Raw genomic sequence first — 24,037 nt, 5'->3', positions numbered from 1 at the left:
GGGTGATGGTGGCCTCATAGAATGAGTTTAGGAGTGTTCCTTCCTCTGCCATTTTTTGGAACAGTTTCAGAAGGATAGGTGTTAACTTTTCTCTAAATGTTAGATAGAATTCACCTGTGAAGCCATCTGGTCCTGGACTTTTGTTTGTTGGCAGTTTTTAAATCACAGTTTCAATTTCAGTGCTTGTGATTGGTCTGTTCGTATTTTCTATTCTAGTTAGTCTTGGAAGGTTATATCTTGCTTAAGAATTTGTCCATTTCTTCTTGGTTGTCCATTTTATTGGCATACTGTTGCTTGTAGTAGTCTCTTATGATCCTTTGTATTTCTGTGGTGTCCACCATAACTTTTCCTTTTTCATTTCTAATTTTATTGATTTGAGCCCTCTCCCTTTTTTTCTTTTTGAGTCTAGCTAAAGACTTACCAATTCTGTTTATCTTTTCAAAGAAACAACTTTTAGTTTCATTGATCTTTCCTGGGTTTTTTTTGGTCTCTATTTCATTTATTTCTGCTCTGATCTTTATGATTTCTTTCCTTCTACTAACTTTGGCTTTTGTTTGTTCTTCTTTCTCTAGTTGCTTTAGGTGTAAGTTAAGGTTGTTTATTTGAGATTTCTCTTGTTTCGTGAGGTAAGATTGTATTGCTATAAACTTCCCTCTTAGAACTGCTTTTGTGGTGTCCCATAGGTTTTTGATCATCCTGTTTTTGTTCTCATTTGTAGGTAATTTTTGATTTCCTCTTTGATCTCTTCAGTGATCCATGGGTTGTTCAGTAGCATATTGTTTAGCCTCTGTGTGTTTTTGTTGTTTTACAGGTTTTTTTCTTATAGTTGATTTCTAATCTCCTAGTGTTGTGGTCGGAAAAGATGTTTGATATGATTTCAGTTTTCTTAACTTTACCCAAGCTTGCTTTGTGGCCCAGCATGTGATCTGTCCTGGAGAATGTTCCATGTGCACTTGAGAAGAATGTGTGTTCTGCTGCTTTTGGATGGAATGCTCTATAAATATCAGTTAAATTCATTTGGCCTAATGTGACATTTAAGGCCCGTCTTTTGTTATTGATTTTTCTGTCTGGATGATCTGTCCATTGATGTAAGTGAGGTGTTAAAATCCCCCACTGTTAATTGTGTTACTGTCAATTTCATCTTTTATGGCTGCTACATCAAGGTTCTTCTGTGTTGGCTACGTATATTTTTACAGTTGTTAAATCCTCTTCTTGGATTGATCCTTTGATCATCATGTAGTGTCCTCCTTTGTCTGTTGTAACAGTCTTTAAAGTCTATTTTGTCTGATATGAGTATTGCTATTCCAGATTTCTTTTGATTTCCATTTGCATGGGATACCTTTTCCCATCCTCTCACTTTCAGTCTGTATGTGTCCCTAGATCTGAAGTGGGTCTCTTGTAGATAGCATATATATAGGTCTTGTTTTTATATCCATTCATCCAGTCTGTCTTTTGGTTGGAGCATTTAATCCATTTATATTTAACATAATAACTGATATGTTTTTGTTGCCATTTTGTTAGTTGTTTTGGATTTGTGTTTGTAGGTCTTTTTTCTTCCTTCCTCTTTTTGTTCTCTTGTGATTTGATGACTATCTTCAGTGTTATGTTTGGATTCCTTTTTCTTTTTTGTGTGTATATCTATTGTAGACTTTTGGTTTGTGGTTACTGTGAGGTTTTGAAATAGCAGTATGTGTATATATACACAATTGTTTTAAGTTGTCCCTTATTTCAAATGCATTTTCAATATCCTACATTTGTACTCTTCTCTTCTCACAGTTGCTGGTTTTGATATCATATTTGTGTGTGAATGATTTCCTACCTTTACTGTATGTTTGTTTACCTTTACTGGTGAGCTTTCCCATTTGTACTTTTCTTGTTTCCAGTTGTGGTCTTTTCTTTTCTGCCTAGAGAAGTTCCTTTAGCATTTATTTGTAAAGCTAGTTTGGTAGTGCTGAATTCTCTTATTAGCTTTTGCTTATCTGTAAAGCTTTTGATTTTGCCATCAAATCTGAATGAGAGCCTTGCTGGGTAGAGTATTCTTGGTTGCAGGCTTTTCCCTTTCATCACTTTAAATATATCGTGCCACTCCCTTCTGACCTGCAGAGTTCTGCTGAAAAATCAGTTGATAACCTTATGGGGATTCTCTTGTATGTTATTTGTTGCTTTGCCCTTGTTGCTTTTTTTTTTAAGCACTGTAATTTATTTTTCATTGAAGTAACGTTGAATTACAATGTTGTGTCAGTTACTGCTGTGCAGCAGTGACTGAGCTTCACACACACACACACACACACACCCCTTCTTTTTCGCATTCTTTTCCATTATGGTTTATCACAGGATGTTGAATATAGTTCCCTGTGCTATCCAGTAGGACCTTGTTGTTTATCCATTCTGTGTATACACCAGTTTGCATCTGCTAATCCCAAACTCCCACTCCTACTTTCTACAACCCTCCTCCCCCTTGGCAACCACCAGTCTATTCTCTATGTCCCTGATGTTTTTTCTGTTTCATAGATAGGTTCATTTGTGTCATATTTTAGATTCTACCTATAAGGGATATCATATAGTATTTGTCTTTATCTTTCTGACTTACTTCACTTAGTATGATAACCTCTAGGTCCATCCATGTTGCTGCAAATGACATTATTTCGTTCTTTTTTATAGCTGAGTAGTATTCCATTGTATTTATGTACCATATCTTCTTTATCCATTCATCTATTGATGGACGTTTAGGTTGTTTCCATGTCTTGGCTGTTGTGAATAGTGCTGCTATTAACATAGGGGTTCATGTATCTTTTTGAATTGTAATTTTGTCTGGATATATGCCCAGGAGTCAGATTGCTGGATCATATGGTAATTCTATTTTTAGTTTTGTGAGGAACATCCTATACTGTTTTCCACCGTGGCTACACCAACTTACATTACCACCAACTGTAGGAAGGTTCCCTTTTCTCCAGCATTTAACTGTTTGTAGACATTTTAATGGTGTCCGTTCTGAGTGGCATGAGGTGGTACCTCGTTGTAGTTTTTATTTGCATTTCTCTGATTTGTAGTGTTGAGCATCTTTTCATGTACCTACTGGCCGTCTGTATTTCTCCTTTGGAGAAATGTCTCTTTAGGTCTTCTGCCCATTTTTTGATTGGGTTGTTTGTTTTTTTGTCTCCTTGTTTCTTTTAATATTTTCTTTTTGTCTTTAATTTTTGTCAGTTCGATTACTGTGTGTCTCAGCATGCTCCTCCTTGGGTTTATCCTGCCTGGGACTCTCTGCACTTCCTGGACTAGGTGACTGTTTCCTTTCCCATGTTAGGGAAGTTTTCAATTATTATCTCTTCAAATTTTTTCTCATTCTGGACTCCTATAATGTAAACATTGGTGCATTTAATGTTGTCCCAGAGGTCTCTTAAACTGTCCTCATTTCTTTTTATTCTTTATCCTGTTCCACAGCAGTGATTTCCACCATTCTGTCTTCCTGCTCACTTATCCATTCTACTTCATTTATTCTGCTATTTATTTCATCTAGTGTATTTTTCATTTCAGTTATTGTTGAGCTCTGTTTATCTTCTAGCTCTTTGTTAAAACATTTCTTGTATCTTCTTGGTCTGTGCCTCCATTTTTTTTCCTGAGATCTTGGACTGTCTTTACTATCATTATTCTGAATTCTTTTTCAGGTAGACTGCCTATTTCCACTTCACTTAGTTGTTGTTCTGGGGTTTTATCTTGTTCCTTCCTCTGGAACATATTTCTTTGCCGTCTCATTTTGTGTAACTTTCTGTGTTTGTAGTCCCACAGGCTGTAGGATTGTAGTTCCTCTTGCTTCTAGTGTCTGCCCCCTGGTGGGTGAGGCTGGTCTAAGAGGCTTGTGCAGGCCTCCCAGTGGGAGGGACTGGTGCCTTGATTTAGATTTAGTTTTAACTTAAGCCTTCATTTTAGAGTTAGTTTTATGAATCATATTTATTGAATCACTTTTTGTAAAAGCAGTGGGGAATTCTTATTTTTAGATAGCCTTCCATTCAGTTAAATAACAAGTGCAAATAATGGACTTTTTACACTTATTGTTTAGCATGTTTATAATTTCTAAGAGAAGATTTTTGCTAAGTTCAGAGAAGGTTTCTATTATGCAGGTAGTAATGTTGAGTCTCAAGTAACTTATGCACTCAGGGGAAAGATATACAGGTTTATAGTGGCTCTCGTCATGAAAGTATGTTGTTGGTCATTTCCTCTCCAACGTCCCCTCTTGAGGTCTTCACTCCAACATCCACTCCTCAGTGACACCTTTCCTGCCTACCTTATCTAAAATGTCACCCTTCTCTTGCATTTCATGTCTTTTTCTTGTTTTTCTCCTTCTTAGAACTCATCTAACTTACTATATTATTATACCTACATATCTTTTGATCTGACTTCCTCATTAAAAAGTAAGTTTTGTGTGCATAAGAGTTTGTGTTTCATTCTGTACTGTATCTCTAGTGTCTAGGACAATGCCTGGTAAGTAGTATGTCCTCAGTAAATGTGTGTTTAATGAGTATATGTTAACTACACTATATATAGATTTTCTATATATATATATAAATACATATATAGATTTTCAAGGTAAAATCTGTTATAGCTGCGTGTTTGCAATGCGTCATGAATTTGCATCAGAGGAGGTAACATTAAAAACTTGTTTTTAAAAAAGTCTACTTTTTATATGTTAGAGACCTTAATCTTTGAGTAATAGTTGAAATCATTTAAGAAACTGACACTAAGGTAGAAATCTGGCACATAAAAACCCATAAGCAGTGCTGCTTCGGTTAGATGATATTAAAGTCTTTTTTTTTTCTGTACAGGTGCAAGTGGCATGAAGAAAATGATATTGTCCTCTGTGCTTTAGCTGTTTGCAAGAAAATTGCGTAAGTTGGAGAAAGGAGTTTCTTCCTAGTGCTCTATTCTGCACTGAATTCTTTGCAACTTTGCTTGTTGTTGCTTTGGCATTCAGGGTGCATCACTGTTTACCTCTATTTCCACAACTGTCTTTTAAAACAAAGGTTTTTTTAGTCATGTTACTTGTATTCTTCTGCCCATGTCACTACTTGTCTGGTGGTTACCACCTGAGCAATTTGAGCCTTCAGAAGCACTTATTGAAATTTTTTTCTTCTAGGATTCCTGTAGGAAAGTGAAGTTCCCTACTGTCATTAAGAACAGCACTTCCTTGTGAAGGTGCTGAAAACATATAGACCCTTTTCTCCTCATTTTGTAGGGAAAGTACCTGCAGCCTCAGCTCTGTGGAAGCTCTGGTAACCCCTTTACACAGCTGATGATAGTTGGTTCTGAGGATGAATAAGTGTTTTTAAGTTTTCGCCCTGTTGCTGTTGTTGCCTCTCCCTGCCTTAAATATTTGAGAATTCTGGTGCTCTTCCCCCTCATTCCCATTCACTTATAATGGATCTGAAATTTTATTTGGTAATCAAAGTATTGCTTACCAGTAATGACCAGTTTTATGATACGTACTGCTACCTATTCCCATTTTTTCTCCAAATCTCTAAATTTCTTTTTTCCCAATTTACAACAATATCTCACATGCTTTGTCAGAAATTTTTTAAATGTGAATGCTTTTAGAATGAATTAGATAAGATTCTGATAATAAACATTTTAAATTCCTTTTTAAAGATACTGCATCAGTAATTCTCTGGCCACTCTCTTTGGAATCCAGCTCACAGAGGCTCATGTACCACTTCAAGATTATGAGGCCAGCAATAGCGTGACACCCAAAATGGTTGTATTGGATGCAGGGCGTTACCAGGTAAGGAGCTCACTTTTCGGGGCTGCTAGTCTCTCAAGATCAGGCCTTTGTTTGGTTCTCTCTTCTGTTAAAAAATTTTTTTGATCCTTCATGGAATGTCAGTTTTTAATCCAGTTGGATCTTACAAAAAATCCTTTTTCTTCCTTGTATATTTTCCTACTGTACTTAACAAAGAAAATTAAAATTAGCATTAGTGTTTATACAAAACACATCCAAACAGTTATTCCAAAAATTATGTGATACACATTTTTGAAGTAGATATTTTAAATATAAGACCTGATTCAGGATTTGATTAGAGGCTATCTAATTTCCCTACCACCCCTCTTCCCTCCTTGGTATTTACTTACTAGTAGGCCTCTCTACACTACCAAGAGCATAGCAATTAAGAGTATGGGCTCTTTCAAGTTAGAATTCCTAAATTTCACTTCAGGCTCTGCTACACATAGGCTGTGTGACTCTCTGCAAGTTATTTGAACTTTCTGTGCTGATTCCGTATCTGTAGAACAAGAATAATAATAAGGGCTAGTAGTCGTCGTAGGATTAAATGCAGCAGTATATGAAAGTACTAAGACCTCTGACTTAGTAACATTTATTATCTACTATGTTCTATTTTTAAATAGTTAATAAAATAGTGAAAAGGGAACCCCAAAATGGAATGAACTATTGATAAAATAACTATTAGGATCAATCTCAAAGGCATTACTTACGCTTAGCAAAAGCAGCAGTCTCAAAAGGTTATGTAATGTATGATTCCGTTTATATGACATTGTTAAATACAAATGATAATGATGAAGAACGTATCAGTGGTTCCCAGGGGGTATGACTGTAAAGGGATAGTAGGAAATTTTTGAGGTGATAGAATGGTTCTGTATCCTGATTGCAATGGTGGTTTCACGAATCTCTTCATTTGTTAAAACTCGTAGAAATGTACACACCAAAGAAGTCTGTCTTACTCCATGATAATTTTAAAAATAAAAAAGAGAGCTCTCCATATAATCTCTGGGCAAGACTCTTCTCTCTCCTGTCTGCTGTTAACCCTTAACCCAGTGGTTCTCCACTAGGACCTATTTCGTGTCCTTCAGGGGACATTTGGCAACACTTGGATACATTTTTGGTTGTCACAGCTGGGGAGGGGTGCTACTGGCATACAGCAGGTAACTTAGATACCATTAAGTCTGCTAAACACCTGACTATGTACGGACAGCCTCCTGAGCAAAGTATTATTTAGCCTAAAATGTCAGTAGTACCCAGGATGAGAAACACTGCTTTAGCCCCATCATCACCATCTGTGTTGAGACTGCCAGATTTTGTCTCATTACCCCTCTTTTCATTGTTCACATCAGTCACTATGGAAGCTCAGGATACCTAGATCCTTGCTCATCTCCCACACTCATCTTGTTAGGCTGATTCTGTTTTTCATCCTTCCCCAGCTCCTGAAAAACTTTGTGGGTCTTCTCAATCTCAGTTATCAGCAAAATCTCATGTCTTCAACCTCCTCTTGGGAAGGTCTGTTTTCCTCCTTGGCTGTAACTAAAACTTGTCTCTCCTCTAAAGATACTGCTTCCCTGTTAGCGACACTTTTTTTCTCTCTCTCATTTATCACGGGCTTAGATTTGAAGTAGTTGTCCTTGTTTAACTTTGTGGCCTCTAGACTTCTTTCTGCCTTCTCCCTAAAATCCCTAGGCTTTGAATCACATGCCATTCAGGCTGTAGTACCTGATAACCCCTTCTTGGAGTCAATAGGCCCCTGAGTTGGTCATCCTCATTCTTAGAGCAACACTGAGCCAGGAGATCAAACAATATTCCTGGCAGAATTCTTGATTTCAGTTTCCCTATAGATGATCCTTCCAGCTGCCTGACATTTCTGTTCCTTGATTTGCCCTTCTCCAGTGATCCTGGCCCCTGCCATACATCAAGTATCCACTCCCGTGATCATATTCTAGGCCCCAATGGCATCTCCCCATAATCTCAATTTCAAGCATCCTACTCTCTGACTACCACTGTCTTTCTCTGGTACATCAGTGCCAACAGTTCTTTGATCTCTCCCGGGACCTTCAATTCATTGTATGCCTCCACTGTTCTGCCCTCCTTTGCAGGGTCACTGCATGGCACAACTCCAGGGGTACCATTCACACACAGACAGGTGCTTCAGCCTTATGTCTCCTCTCCGCACCTTGCCCTTCACCTCCTTCCTTCCCAGCTTAGATTCCTTGCTCCATTATTTTCACTCACTTGCACTATGAACTCCACTGGCCCTTCATTCTTCATCATAGTTGGTTGACAAACACTAACCCTCATTAAATCAACTCTTCACCTACTCTATTTGAAGCTAACCGAGGCTGAAAAGAAACTACGATACTGACTGGTGTTATTAAATATTCATCACCACCAACCTCAAGTGAGCCCTTAACCTTGCCTGGCAGTTGTCCATTTCTCTAGTTTGATTAATCTCCCACTCTCCTAGACAGTTATTTCTCATCTTCTCTCACTTCAAACTTCCATCACCTCTTCCTTCATCCTTGTTCTAGCTGATGCTCGTACCCCTCCTTCTCTGAGAAAATAGAAGCAATCGAGGTTTTCCATATATTCCTGCCATTGCATCTACCATATACTCTAACGCATGAATTGTCCGTGTTTCTGTCTAAGACCAATCCTTTTATTTCTCTATTCTCATTCTCTTACCTACGTAAGGACATGGCTCTAATAATTTCATCAGGGTTTCTCTCTGTTCTGAATCATTCTTATCAGGAAACCTGCTATAATCTCATATTTTTCTAAAAAAAAAAACCCTTTCTTGACCCTGTAATTTCCCCCTCAAAGATTGCCCTCTGCTCCCCTTCACAGCAGTACTCTTCAAAAGTTGATCAGACATTGGAAAAGTGGGTGTTAGTTTGTATTTAAAGAGTAATTTGAAGTAGATGATCCGATAATAAATAAACATGTTTTCCCTTGTTTTTTTGTGTGTGTTGTTGTTACTTATAGAAGCTAAGGGTTCAGAGTCCAGGATTCTCTCATTTCAGCTCTTCTAATCAGGAACAGAGATCAAACACACCCACTGGTAAGCATCTTATATTTAATAAGAAGGCACCTCAAAGAGTTTAGGGTCTTTTTATGATCCTGAAAACAGATGATCTAAGTTGGCTTTAGAGTATAAGAATCTTGGGAGTTTTACTTGGCATAAGCACTTAATTTGGATATGTAGATTTTTGTATCACTTTGATAAAATTTAATTTATTCAGAATTTTGTTCAGGGCATTTAAAATAAAACCTGTTACTTTTGTAGCAGCTATAGTTTTATAGTTTTGATATGAGGGTGTCTTTTGAGGAAATGGGAAAGTTTAAAAGAGCCAGTGACATGAAATTTCAAATGGTCCCTGAAGAACTTCAATTAAGGTTTCCAGGACTTAAAAAGAATATTCTTGTTCAGCCTTTTTGCCTTTACACTAAGAACTATCTCCCCTATTGACGATCCATTTAATCATGGCTTAGTGAAAAGGCCTGCAGTAGGTTGAGTCAATTGAGGGATCTCTAAGACTATAAAACTGCTGTATTTCTTTTCTTGTATTTTTAATATCCTAGGTGACTCCCCATCTGGGGTGAAAACATCGGGCCAAAACAGCAGTGTTCGGGGAAGAGGGATTACCCGCTTACTAGAGAGCATCTCCAATTCCTCCAGCAATATCCACAAATTCTGCAACTGTGAGACTTCACTTTCACCTTACATGTCCCAAAAAGATGGATCCAAATCTTTCTCTTCCTTATCTTAATGATGATACTTTTTTCAATTTCTGGAAGAACAACGGACCCGACTTCCGTTCTCACTACAGTCATATTAAACAGACCACATCAACAATAAATGTCACTACTATAAAAACTACTTAATTTGTAAGGAAATTCTGTTTTCATAGATTAAAAATAATTGTGGTTGGAGAAGATCTTGGCATTTTTGCTTTTTTCTTTAGGGCTTGTTCTACTTTCTGACTGTATCATGGGAATGCCATTAAAGTTTTGAGTCCTATAAGAATAAAACTAGCTTTTACAGAGTTGTGCTTTTGGGAATATTATATTTTGGTATCTTTTCTCTACAATAAAAGTATTAAGTATCTGTTATGAAAGGTTTTAAAATAGTTTTAATCTATTTCTTTCCATTATGGAAATGTGGAACTGTACCCTTGAGACCTGCAGCTGTTTTCATTGCAAATACCTAAGAAAATCAGCCTTTAACAAAAATAAAGTTTTGCTACTTAGTCTTTGAAATATGCTGACTTTGGCAAAAGTCATTTGAAGGATGAGAAGCCAAAAAGAGATTATGTAATTTTCCCCAAATAACATGGCTAGATAGTGACCAGATTCCAGGTCCACTTGACCACAAATCTCTTTGCATATACTAAGTAGATGTATATGAAGTCAAGTATGTGCCCTGTTTGTGACTGACTTAAACTGGCTCATGTTCGCTACTCAGGCTGTTATATATCCTTGGAGTAGGAGAAGAGATGTAGTAACCCTTTTTACTTGGAACCACAGTAAGACCATACATGGCAGTGGCAGAGATCGCATTCTAATTTAGGTCTGTTTGGCTCAAAACCCTAGGGAATCACTTGGTGTCTGTCTAGGACTCTGGTTTATCTTAATACCCATATTCTCCTTTACTAACTACTGAGTACCTACTTTGTGGATGTATATATACACACACACACGCACACACACACACGTGTATCATCTTGTAAAATCCTTAATAACCACTCTGAGGAAGGAGGTACCTCCATTTTACAGACACACACAGAACTCAGATTCAGGTCATATAGTTACTTTATGGAGTAATTGTTAACCAGGTCTGACTCCAAAGACCATGTTACCCATATCCACACTTTCACCTCCTGTTCATTATTTCTGATAATCAGATCTTTAAAAAAAGAATAGGTCATTGAATGTAAGTTTATATACTGCATTTTCTACTAGCAGATTGGTTTTTAAATCTTACATATAAGCTTTGAGACCATTCTTTCTTCAAAATCACCATGACAGTAATTGGGTTGGCTTCAAAAGTGGAGGGAAAGGGCTTCCCTGGTGGTGCAGTGGTAAAGAATCCGCCTGCCAATGCAGGGGACACGGGTTCAAGCCCTGCTCCAGGAAGATCCCATATGCTGGGGAGCAGCTAAGCCCGTGAGCCACAACTACTGAGCCTGCATGCTACAACCACTGAAGCCCGTGCACCTAGAGCCTGTGCTCAGCAGCAAGAGAAGCCACTGCAATGAGAAGCCTGCACACTGCAAGGAAGAGTAGCCCCTACTTGCTGCAACTGGAGAAAGCCCACGTGCAGCAGCGAAGACCCAATGCAGCCAAAAATAAATGAATAAAATAAATCTATTTTTTTAAAATGTGGAGGGGAAAGCCTAAAATTATAATTCAGAGCTATGGCCTTAGCTACTTAAGACTTGTTCTGTGCCATATGACTTTAATCCCGTGTTAATCATTCAACTTGTATTTTAAAATTTTTTCTGGTTGTGCTGTACTTTTGAGGTATATTATAATATGTCAAACCAGTAGGCCCCACGTCTTTATTTTAGGAGAGTAACTGGTCTTTCCCTTCAGAGATAATTAAAACTCTAAACTATATTAGTAGTAAAATTCAAATGGCTGTCTTCTCAAACTCCTGTCCTCTATTTTCAAAATTCTTTTGGCAGTAAATTCAAAAGTATTAACTACCCTTCAAGAAGACCTGATGAATGATAACATATCCTGGTTGAAGGTGATTTCTGCTGCAACTCCAGTAGCATTTTCTTTGTGTTATCTGACAATACTTACAGCTTTTAATTACTGTTGAGTTCATGACCTATCATCTTTTACCCAATTACAAACTTTGCGGTGCCCATATTTCTGTATGAGAAAGGTGTTCAGTACATGTTAGAATAATTGTCATTGGAAGTAATGGAGAAGGTATGCCAGAATTTCATTTCCACATCAAATGATAAAGTATTCCATGAGTAAAGGAGCCCACCTTTCTTATGAACTTCATTCCCATTCCTTTCTTCAAAACTAAGTGATTAACTTTGTTTAGTGAGCATGTTTTAAGGCTTTACTAACAGCTGGGTTAAAAATACTAAGAAGAATAAAGATGTTGCCCCTGCCTTCGAGAAACTCAGTTTCATAGGAGCAGTAAACAATTAATGCAGTACTAAAAGTAGTAGACACATAGATCAATGGAATAGAATTGAAAATCCAGAAATAAACAATCTATATCAATTGATTTTTAACAATTGTGCCAAAACCATTCAATGGGGGAAAGGATAGTCTTTTCAACAAATGGTACTGGGACAACTGGATATCTACATTCAAAAGAGTGAATTTGGACCTTAACCATTCACAAAAATTAACTCAAAATGGATGAAAGACCTAAATGTAAGAGCTAAAACTATATACAATTCCTAGAAGAAAATATGCGTAAATCTTCATGACTTTGGATGAGACGATGGTTTCTTAATAGGACACCGAAAACACAAGTAACCAAAGAAAATATATATAAATTGGACTTCATCAAAATTAAGTCCAGAAAAAGTGTCCTTGTGTGTGTTAAAGGACATTATTAAGAAAGTAAAAGGACAACCCACAGAATGGAAGAAAATATTGGGTTGGCCAAAAAGTTCATTGGGGTTTTTCCATGAGATGTTACCAGAAAACCCAAACTTTTTGGCCAACCCAACATTTACAAATCATTTATCTAGCACGGTCTAGTGTACAGAATATATAAAGAACTTTTACAACTCAACAATAAAGAGAATCTAATTTTAAAGTGTGTTAGATGTCTCTCGAGGTCTTTTGAACATATTTTAAATTGGGTTGTTCATTTTTTTATTGTTGAGTTTTGAGAGTTCTTTGTACAAGTAAGATAACAGTCCTTTAAATAAACAACCTAATCGTACACCTAAAGCAACTAGAGAAGAACAAAGTCCAAAGTGAGTAGAAGGAAAGAAATCATAAAGATCAGAGCAGAAATAGGAAGAAAACAATAGAAAAGGTCAATGAAACTAAAAGCTTGTTCTTTGAAAAAGTAAACAGAATTGATAAACCTTCAGCCAGACTCATCAAGAAAAAAAGGGAGAGGGCTCAAATCAATAAAATTAGAAATGAAAAAGGAGAAGTTACAGTGGACATCACAGAAATACAAAGGATCATAAGCAACTACATGCCAGTAAAATGGACAACCTAGAAGAAAGGGACAAATTCTTAGAAAGGTACAACCTTCCAAGACTGAACCAGGAAGAAATGGAAAATATGACCAGACCAATCACAAGCACTGAAATTGAAACTGTGATTTAAAAACTGCCAACAAACAAAAGTCCAGGACCAGATGGCTTCACAGGTGAATTCTGTCAAACATTTAGAGAAGAGTTAACTTTCTGAAACTTCCAAAAAATGGCAGAGTAAGGAACACTTCCAAGCTCATTCTATGAGGCCACCATCACCCTGATACCAAAACCAGACAAAGATACCACAAAAAAAGAAAACTACAGGCCAATATCACTGATGAACATAGATGCAAAAATCCTCAACAAAATACTAGCAAACAGAATCCAACAATACATTAAAGGGATCATACACCATGATCAAGTGAGATTTATCCCAGGGATGCAAGGATTCTTCAATATCCACAAATCAATCAGTGTGATACACTACATTAACAAACTGAAGAATAAAAACCATATGATCATCTCAATCAATGCAGAAAAAGCTTATGACAAAATTCAACTCCCATTTATGATAAAAACTCTCCAGAAAGTGGGCATAGATGGAACATACCTCAACATAAGAGGCCACATATTACAAACTCACAGCTAACATCATTCTCAATGGTGAAAAGCAGAAAGCATTCCAAGATCGGGAACAAGACAAGGCTGTCCACTGTCTCTCCTTTTATTCAACATAGATTGGAAGCCCTAACCATGGCAATCAGAGAAGAAAAAGAAAAGGAATCCAAATTGGAAAAGAAGTAAAACTGTCACTGTTTGTAGATGACATATCATACAAAGAAAATTCTAAAGATGCTATCAGAAAACTACTAGAGCTCATCAATGAATTCGATAAAGTTGCAGGATACAAATATAACACACAGAAATCTGTTGCATTTCTATATACTAACAATGAAAAATCAGAAAGAAATTAAGGAAACAACCCCATTTACCATCACATCAAAAAGAATAAAATACCTAGGAATAAACCTACCTAAGGAGGCAAAAGACCTGTGCTCTGAAAACTATAAGACACTGATGAAAGAAATCGAAGATGACAAACAGATGGAAAGATATACCATGTTCTTGGACTGAAAGAATCAATATTGTCAAAATGACTATGCTACCCAAGTTAATCCACAGATTCAATGCAGTCCCTATCAAATTACCAATGGCATTTCTCAACTAGAACAAAACATTCTAAAATTTGTACGGAAACACAAAAGACCCTGAATAGCCAAAGCAATCTTGAGAAAGAAATACGGAGCTGGAGGAATCAGGCTCTCTGACTTCAGACTATACTAAAAAGCTACAGTAATCAAGACAGTATGGTACTGGCACAAAAACAGAAAAATAGATCAATGGAACAGGATAGAAAGCCCAGAAATAAACCCACACACTTTTGCTTAATTAATCTATGACAAAGGAGGCAAGAATATACAATGGAGAAAAGACAGTCTCTTCAACAAGTGGTGCTGGGAAAACTGGACAGCTACATGTAAAGGAATGAAATTAGAACATTCTCTAATACCATACACAGAAGTAAAGTCAAAATGGATCAAAGACCTAAATGTAAGGCCAGACACTATAAAACTCTTAGAGGAAAACATAGGCAGAACACTCTTTGACATAAGTCACAGCAATATCTTTTTGCCCCACCTCCTAGAGTAATGAAAAGAAAAACAAAAATAAACAAATAGGACCTAATTAAACTTAAAAGCTTATACACAGCAAAGGAAACCATAAACAAATCAAAAAGACAACGCATAGAATGGGAGAAAATATATGCAAAAGAAGCAACTGACAAGGAATTAATCTCCAAAATATACAAACAGCTAATGCAGCTCTATGTAAGAAAACAGACAACCCAATCAAAAAATGGGCAGACGATCTAAATTTCTCTAAAGAAGACATGCTGATGGCCAAAAGGCACATGAAAAGATGTTCAACACTGCTAACCATTAGAGAAATGCAAATCAAAACTACAATGAGGTATCAACTCTCACTGGTGAGGTGGCCATCATCAAAAAGTTTACAAACAATAAATGTTGGAGAGTGTGGAGAAAAGGGAACCCTCCTACAGTGTTGCTGGGAATGTAAACTGGTACAACCATTATGGAGAAGAGTATGGATGTTCCTTAAAAAACTAAAAACAGAACTACCATATGATCCAGCAATCGCACTCCTGGGCATATATCCAGAGAAAACCATAATTCAAAAAGACACATGCACCCCAGTGTCCATTGCAACACTATTTCCAATAGCCAAGACATGGAAGCAACCTAAATGTCCATCGACAGAGCAATGGATAAAGAAGATGTGGTACAGGTATAGAATGGAATTTTACTCAGCCATGAAGAATGAAATAATGCCATTTGCAGCAACATGGATGGACCTAGAGATTACCACACTAAGTGAAGTAAGCCAGACAGAAAGACAAATATATGATATCACTCATATGTGGAATCTAATTTTTTAAAAGTGATACAAATGAACTTATTTACAAAACAGAGGCAGACTCACAGATATGGAAAACAAACTTATGGTTACCAAAGGGAAACGGGGCGGAGGGGGCGGGAATCAGGAGCTTGGGATTAACATACAGACACTACTATATATAAAATAGGTAACGAACAAGGACTTACTGTATAGCACAGGGAACTCTACTCAATATTCTGTAATAACCTATATGGGAAAAGAATCTGAAAAAGAATGAATATATATGTGCATATATATATAACTGAATCACTTTGCTGTACACCTTAAACCAACATTATAAATCAACTATACTCCAATAAAATTTTTAAAAATATATGAGTCCTTTATCAGATGTGTCTTTTGCAAATATTTTCTCAGTCTGGCTTCTTACTCTTTTCATATTTTTTTTTGCAGAGCAGAATTCTTAATTTTAATGAAGTCTGGCTTAATGATTTCTTTCATGGATTGTGCCTTTAGTATTGTATCTAAAAGGTCATCACCATACCCAAGGACATCTAGGTTTTCTCCTTTGTTATTTTTTAAGGGTTTTTATCATTTTGTGTTTTGCATTTAGATATATGCTCCATCTTGAGTTAATTTTTGTGAAAAATCTAAGGTTTGTGACTAGATTTCACCTTTTTGCTTGTGGATGTCCAGTTGTTCTAGCACCATTTGCTGAAAAAAAACATTCTCTTCTGCATTGTGTTGCCTTTGCTCCTTTGTTGAAGATCAGTGCACTATATATATCTGGGTCTATTTATGTGGTTCTGTTCTGTTCCACTGATCTAATTGTCTATTATTTCAATACTACACACTCTTGATTACTGTAGCTTTATAGTAAATCTTGAAGTAGGATAGTGTGTCTTCCAACTTTGTTCTCCTTCAGTACTGGGTTGGCTGTTCTGGGGCTTTTACTTCTCCATATATACATTAAAATCAGTTTGTTGATATCTACAAAATACCTTACTGGGATTTTGATAGGGATCACTCTGAATTTATAGATCAATGTTGGTAAGAACTGACCTCTTGACAATATTAAGTCCTCCTATCTGTGAAAATGGAATATCTCTACATTAAGTTAGTTCTTTGATATCTTCCATCAGAATTTTATAGTTTTCCTCATACATATCGTATACATATTTTGTTAGACTTATATCTAAGGTATTTTATTTTTAGGGGGTACTGATGGAAATAAATTTTTTAATATTTAAAGACAATTTTTTTTTTTTTTTTTGTAGTACATGGGCCTCTCACTGTTGTGGCCTCTCCCGTTGTGGAGCATAGGCTCCAGACGCACAGGCCCAGTGGCCATGGCTCATGGACTCAGCTGCTCTGCGGCATGCGGGATCCTCCCGGACCGGGGCACGAACCCGCGTCCCCTGCATCAGCAGGCGGACTCTCAACCACTGTGCCACCATGGAAGCCCTAAAGACAATTTTTAAAGTAGTTTTATTATTTTTATTTTTTACTGTATAGTTGATTTTTAAAGTAGTTTTATTTTTTTATTTTTTACTGTATAGTTGATTTACTGTATAGTTGATTATAGTTTTAATTTTTTATTGTATAGTTCCTATAGTTAGAAACTAACTGTTGTGTTAGTTTCTGCTGTACAGCAAAGTGAATCAGTTATACATATATGAATATCAACTCTTTAAATTCTTTTCTCATATAGGTTATTGCAGAGTATTGAGTAGAGTTTCCTGTGCTATATGGTAGATCCTTATTAGTTATCTATTTTATATATAATGGTGTGTATATATCAATTCCAATCTCCCAATTTATCCCTCCCCGCTTACCCCCTGGTAACCATAAGTTTGTTTTCTACATCTTTACAGGAGTTTTAGATTCACAGCAAAATTTAGAGGAAGCTACAGAGGTTTCCCATATACCTTGTGCCTCCACACATGCATAGCTTCTCCCCTGTTAGCAACATCCCCCATCAGAGTGGTACATTGGTTACAATTAATGAAACTACATTGACACATCATAATCATTCAAAGTCCATAGTTTACCTGAGGGTTCACTCTTAGTGGTGTACAATCTATGTGTTTGGACATATGTAAAATGACATGATACATTATATATCCATCGTTATAATACAGAGTATTTTCACTACCCTAAAAATTCTCTGTGCTCTGCTAATGTGTTTTTAATTTCAAATTCTGCTTGTTCATTATGGGTATATAGGAAAGTGATTGACTTTTGTATATTAGTCTTGTATCCTGCAGCTTTGTTATAATTGTGAATTTATAATTAAACTCACAGGGGTTTCTTTGGTCAATTCTTTTGGATTTTCTACATAGATTATTATGTCATCTGTGAACAAATCAATTTTATTTCTTCCTTCCTGGCCTTTCTACCTTTAATTTCCTTTTCATATCTTATTGACATCAAAATATGAGGTAATAAGTAATCTTTCTGATGACATGAGTGTCAAAGGTAGAGGTTTTTGGGAAAAAGAAGATAGGTCTGAAAGAAGCAGTGAGGAACAAGGAGATGCTACCCCAACTTCTAAGCCCAGTGGCAACAGGGGTGTGAGAGAAAAACAGCCAGCATTTGAGAAGACTGCAGGGGAAACTGTGCTTTCAGGGGCAATCCACGTTTCAGTTATAGTAAGAAGATGAAGGGAGTCTTCAGAAAAAGACATTGAAATTAAAGCAGTTTTGCTGAACCATGAATTTTAGGGGGAATGATGGAAAGGTTCAGGAATTGGAGAAGAGTGGTAGAAGGGGCAGAATAAGGGATGTCAGGAACCTTGGAGAAATCTGAGTGTGGGATTTGACCTAGGAATCTGGTGGTTCTTGTGATAACTGACATAAACAGGGCTCTAAAGGGCATGAGAAAGTTGGTCCTTGTGGATTCAAAGCAGATAGTGATGCTAAGACTATCATTGTTAGCAGATCAGGATGAGTGAGTTTCTGTGACTTTTCACTCATGATGATAAGAGTAAAGGGCTATGGGAGGTATGCTCCTAGACCCAGTACACTAGACCTCTGTTAAAGGAAGAGTGGTCACTCTAAACACGTCTGCGTCATTCCTGCATGGTGGGAATTCTGAGGAAGTTGTGGAAGGCCTGGGGGTAGAAGATGGGCACAAAGCTTAATGCAGGTAGCAGGACTGCTATCATTTGTCTGAGTCTGAGACCAGGAGCAAGGTGGAGAGTCTGAGCCTGGGCCTTTCACGTCTCAGGGGTCTGAAATAGTACCAGGTTGCTGAAACCCCCTGGACACTATCAGAAACAAATGGCAATCCTTTCTTAAGAAATGTTTGTCCAATTTAGTCCTCCAAGATTCCCTCAGATTAAGGTCAAGCAGTAAGCTCATTAAGCACATGAAGCCTAGGAAAAGGTGAAACACTATGACAGCAGAAACAGCAAATAATGGAATTACTCATTCAGGTACTGCAGATAATGGAATTGTTAGATATGGAATATAGAACAGCTATGCATGAAATGTTTAAGATTCATTCACAAAGAGAAAGTAATAATTATTTGAATGAACAGGCATATTTGAAGAATAAAAAACAAAGGGAAGTTATAGAAGTGAAAAAATATAAATTGTTGAAGTGAAAAAAAAACTCAGTGGAAGACTACAGCTGAAAAAAACAGAAATCTGGAAGATAGGTCTAAGAAATTACCTAAAATGCAGCAAAAAGAGACAATACAATGGAAAAGGAGAGAAAGGTAGGAGATTTGGAGGAAAAAGGGAGTCTAATATTTGTCTAATTAGAATTTCCATGGAAGAAAGAATAGAGAGAATAAAGGAGAGGTGGTTTTTAGAGAGGTAATGGCTGAAAATTTTCAGAAATAATGAAAAACATGAATCCCCAGGATAAATTAAAAAACAAAAACTATCCTAGAGATATTGAAGGGAAATTCATGAACACCAAAATAAACTTCAAAACCAGCCAGAGAAAAATATTGCCTTCAAAAGAACAATGACAGCAAACTTCTAAAGCAGTAATGGCAATCAGAAGGTGTGAAATAATATCTTTAAAACGTTGAGAGCAAAGAAACTACAATTGTTAACCCAGTAAAACTATCTTTGAAGGAAGAGGATAAGATAAACACATTTATAGATTAAACAAAAAAGAAAAGAAAACATCAAGAGAACTGCAATAAAGGACTTCTGAAGGAAAATGATCCTAGACAGTCTTAAGATACAAGAAGAAATGGCGAGGATATAAAATAGCAGACATGTATGTAAACCCAAGCAAATATTGTTCATATAAAAAATTATAAGTATGTTGTTTAATCCAGGGTGTTTATAAATGGACAGCACTAAAATACTGGGTCTATAATAACATATAAGTGAGAGAGGGAGTATGTTGAAATTAAAGTGTTCTAAGTTCCTAGAATTGTTCACTAAAAGGTTAATATATTATTTGACACTAGATCTTATCAAATAGGTTTGGCAAAATGTCCAGGGTAACCACTGAGAGAACAGAAATAGAGTGAATAATTTCTAAATTTATAAAGAGAAAACAATTGGAATAAGGAAAAATATGATCAATAAAAAAATAGGAGTAAGGAAGATGGCGGAAGAGTAAGATGCAGAGATCACCTTCTTGCCCACAGATACACCAGAAATACATCTACACGTGGAACAACTCGTACAGAACACCTACTGAACACTGGCAGAAGACCTCAGACCTCCCAAAAGGCTCTTGGTGCTGCAGCCAGGAATAAGTGCTGTGCCTCTGAGGTGGGAGAGCCAACTTCAGGACACTGGTCAACAACAGAGCTCCCAGCTCCACATAATATCAAAGGGCGAAAATCTCCCCGAGATCTCCATCTCAACAACAGCACCCAGCTTCACTCAACGACCAGCAAGCTACAGTGCTGGACACCCTACGCCAAACAACTAGCAAAACAGGAACACAACGCCACCCATTAGCAGAGAGGCTGCCTAAAATCATAATAAGTCCACAGACACCCCAACACACCACCAGACGTGGAACTGCCCACCAGAGAGAAAAGATCCAGCCTCATCCACCAGAACACAGGCACGAGTCCCCTCCACCAGGAAGCCTACACCACCCACTGAACCAACCTTAGCCACCGGGGATAGACACGAAAAACAACGGGAACTACGAACCTTCAGCCTGCAAAAAGGAGACCCCAAAGACAGTAAGATAAGCAAAATGAGAAGACAGAAAAACACACAGCAGTTGAAGGAGCAACATAAAAACCCACCAGACCTAGCAAATGAAGAAGAAATAGGCAGTCTACCTGAAAAAGAATTCAGAATAATGATAGTAAAGATGATCCAAAATCTTGGAAATAGAATAGACAAAATGCAAAAAACATTTAACAAGGACCTAGAAGAACTAAAGATGAAACAAACAATGATGAAAAACACAATAAATGAAATGAAAAATACTCTAGATGGGATCAATAGCAGAATAACTGAGGCAGAAGAACGGATAAGTGACCTGGAAGATAAAATAGTGGAAATAACTACTGCACAGCAGAATAAAGAAAAAAGAATGAAAAGAACTGAAGACAGTCTCAGAGACCTCTGGGACAACATTAAACGCACCAACATTCGAATTATAGGGGTTCCAGAAGAAGAAGAGAAAAAGAAAGGGACTGAGAAAATATTTGAAGAAATTATAGTTGAAAACTTCCCTAATATGGGAAAGGAAATCGTTAATCAAGTCCAGGAAGCACAGAGAGTCCCATACAGGATAAATCCAAGGAGAAATACGCCAAGACACATATTAATCAAACTGTCAAAAATTAAATACAAAGAAAGCATATTAAAAGCAGCAAGGGAAAAACAACAAACAACACACAAGGGAATCCCCATAAGGTTAACAGCTGATCTTTCAGCAGAAACTCTGCAAGCCAGAAGGGACTGGCAGGACATATTTAAAGTGATGAAGGAGAAAAACCTGCAACCAAGATTACTCTACCCAGCAAGGATCTCATTCAGATTTGATGGAGAAATTAAAACCTTTACAGACAAGCAAAAGCTGAGAGAGTTCAGCACCACCAAACCAGCTTTACAACAACTGCTAAAGGAACTTCTCTAGGCAAGAAACACAAGAGAAGGAAACGACCTACAATAACGAACCCAAAACAATTAAGAAAATGGGAATAGGAACATACATATAGATAATTACCTTAAATATAAATGGACTAAATGCTACCACCAAATGACACAGATTGGCTGAATGGATACAAAAACAAGACCTATATATATGCTGTCTACAAGAGACCCACTTCAGACCTAGAGACACATACAGACTGAAAGTAAGAGGATGGAAAAAGATATTCCATGCAAATGGAAACCAAAAGAAAGCTGGAGTAGCAATTCTCATATCAGACAAAATAGACTTTAAAATAAAGACTATTAGAAGAGACAAAGGAGGACACTACATAATGATCAAGGGATCGATCCAAGAGGAAGATATAACAATTGTAAATATTTAAGCACCCAACATAGAAGCACCTCAATACATAAGGCAAATACTAACAGCCATAAAAGGGGAAATGGACAGTAACACATTCATAGTAGGGGACTTTAACACCCCACTTTCACCAATGGACAGACCATCCAAAATGAAAATAAATGAGGAAACACAAGCTTTAAATGATACATTAAACAAGATGGACTTAATTGATATTTATAAGACACTCCATCCAAAAACAACAGAATACACATTTTTCTCAAGTGCTCATGGAACATTCTCCAGGATAGATCATATCTTGGGTCACAAATCAAGCATTGGTAAATTTAAGAAAATTGAAAATGAATCAAGTATCTTTTGTGACAACAATGCTATGAGACTAGATATCAATTACAGGAAAAGATCTGTAAAAAATACAAACACATGGAGGATAAACAATACACTACTTAATAACGAAGTGATCACTGAAGAAATTAAAGAGGAAATTAAAAAATACCTAGAAACAAATGACAATGGAGACACGACGACCCAAAACCTATGGGATGCAGCAAAAGCAGTTCTAAGAGGGAAGTTTATAGCAATACAAGCCCACCTTAAGAAACAGGAAACATCTTGAATAAACAACCTAACCTTACACCTAAAGCAATTAGAGAAAGAAGAACAAAACAACCCCAAAGTTAGCAGAAGGAAAGAAATCATAAAAGTCAGATCAGAAATAAATGAAAAAGATATTAAGGAAACGATAGCAAAGATCAATAAACTAAAAGCTGGTTCTTTGAGAAGATAAACAAAATAGATAAACCATTAGCAAGACTCATCAAGAAAAAAAGGGAGAAGACTCAAATCAATAGAATTAGAAATGAAAAAGGAGAAGTAACAACTGACACTGCAGAAATACAAAAGATCATGAGAGATTACTACAAGCAAGTCTATGCCAATAAAATGGACAACCTGGAAGAAATGGACAAATTCTCAGAAATGGACAACCTGCCAAGACTGAATCAGGAAGAAATAGAAAATATGAACAGACCAATCACAAGCACTGAAATTGAAACTGTCATTAAAAATCTTCCAACAAACAAAAGCCCAGGACCAGATGGCTTCACAGGCGAATTCTATCAAACATTTAGAGAAGAGCTAACACCTGTCCTTCTCAAACTCTTCCAAAGTATAGCAGAGGGAGGAACACTCCCAAACTCATTCTATGAGGCCAACATCACCTCGATACCAAAAGACAAGGATGTCACAAAGAAAGAAAACTACAGGCCAATATCACTGATGAACATAGATGCAAAAATCCTCAACAAATTACTAGCAAACAGAATCCAACAGCACATTAAAAGGATCATACACCACGATCAAGTGGGGTTTATTCCAGGAATGCAAGGATTCTTCAATATACGCAAAACAATTAATGTGATAAACCATATTAACAAATTGAAGGAGAAAAACCATATGATCATCTCAATAGATGCAGAGAAAGATTTCGACCAAATTCAACACCCATTTATGATAAAAACCCTGCAGAAAGTAGGCACAGAGGGAACTTTCCTCAACATTATAAAGGCCATATATGACAAACCCACAGCCAACATCGTCCTCAATGGTGAAAAACTGAAAGCATTTCCACTACGATCAGGAACAAGACAAGGTTGCCCACTCTCACCACTCTTATTCTACATAATTTTGGAAACAGAGAAGAAAAGGAAATAAAAGGAATCCAAATCGGAAAAGAAGAAGTAAAGCTGTCACTGTTTGCAGATGACATGATACTATACATAGAGAATCCTAAAGATGCTACGAGAAGACTACTAGAGCTAATCAATGAATTTGGTAAAGTAGCAGGATACAAAATTAATGCACAGAAATCTCTGGCATTCCTATACACTAATGATGAAAAATCTGAACGTGAAATCAAGAAAACACTCCCATTTACCACTGCAACAGAAAGAATAAAACATCTAGGAATAAACCTACCTAAGGAGACAAAAGACCTCTATGCAGAAAATAATAAGACACTGATGAAATAATTAAAGATGATACAAATAGATGCAGAGATATACCATGTTCTTGGATTGGAAGAATCAACATTGTGAAAATGACTCTACTACCCAAAGCAATCTACAGATTCAGTGCAATCCCTATC

General features: G+C 36.7%; 1 protein-coding gene across 5 annotated transcripts in view; it reads left to right on the top strand.

Annotated features, from left to right (window-relative positions):
* MAEL (maelstrom spermatogenic transposon silencer) overlaps positions 1–9,892 on the top strand; it is a 157,918-nt gene extending 148,026 nt beyond the window's left edge. For all 5 annotated transcript variants that reach the window (XM_049715909.1, XM_033427989.2, XM_004269705.4 and 2 more), the window contains 4 exons: positions 4,821–4,883; positions 5,641–5,773; positions 8,756–8,831; positions 9,353–9,892. In XM_049715909.1, coding sequence (XP_049571866.1) covers positions 4,821–4,883; positions 5,641–5,773; positions 8,756–8,831; positions 9,353–9,540 — 460 coding nt within the window. In that variant the 3' untranslated portion in view covers positions 9,541–9,892. The remainder of the gene's footprint in view (positions 1–4,820; positions 4,884–5,640; positions 5,774–8,755; positions 8,832–9,352) is intronic.
* The last annotated feature ends 14,145 nt before the right edge of the window (positions 9,893–24,037 follow it).

Source organism: Orcinus orca, chromosome 1, assembly GCF_937001465.1.
Source record: "Orcinus orca chromosome 1, mOrcOrc1.1, whole genome shotgun sequence".
Classification (NCBI taxonomy): domain Eukaryota; kingdom Metazoa; phylum Chordata; class Mammalia; order Artiodactyla; family Delphinidae; genus Orcinus; species Orcinus orca.
This window is presented reverse-complemented; position numbering and strand designations above follow the sequence as displayed.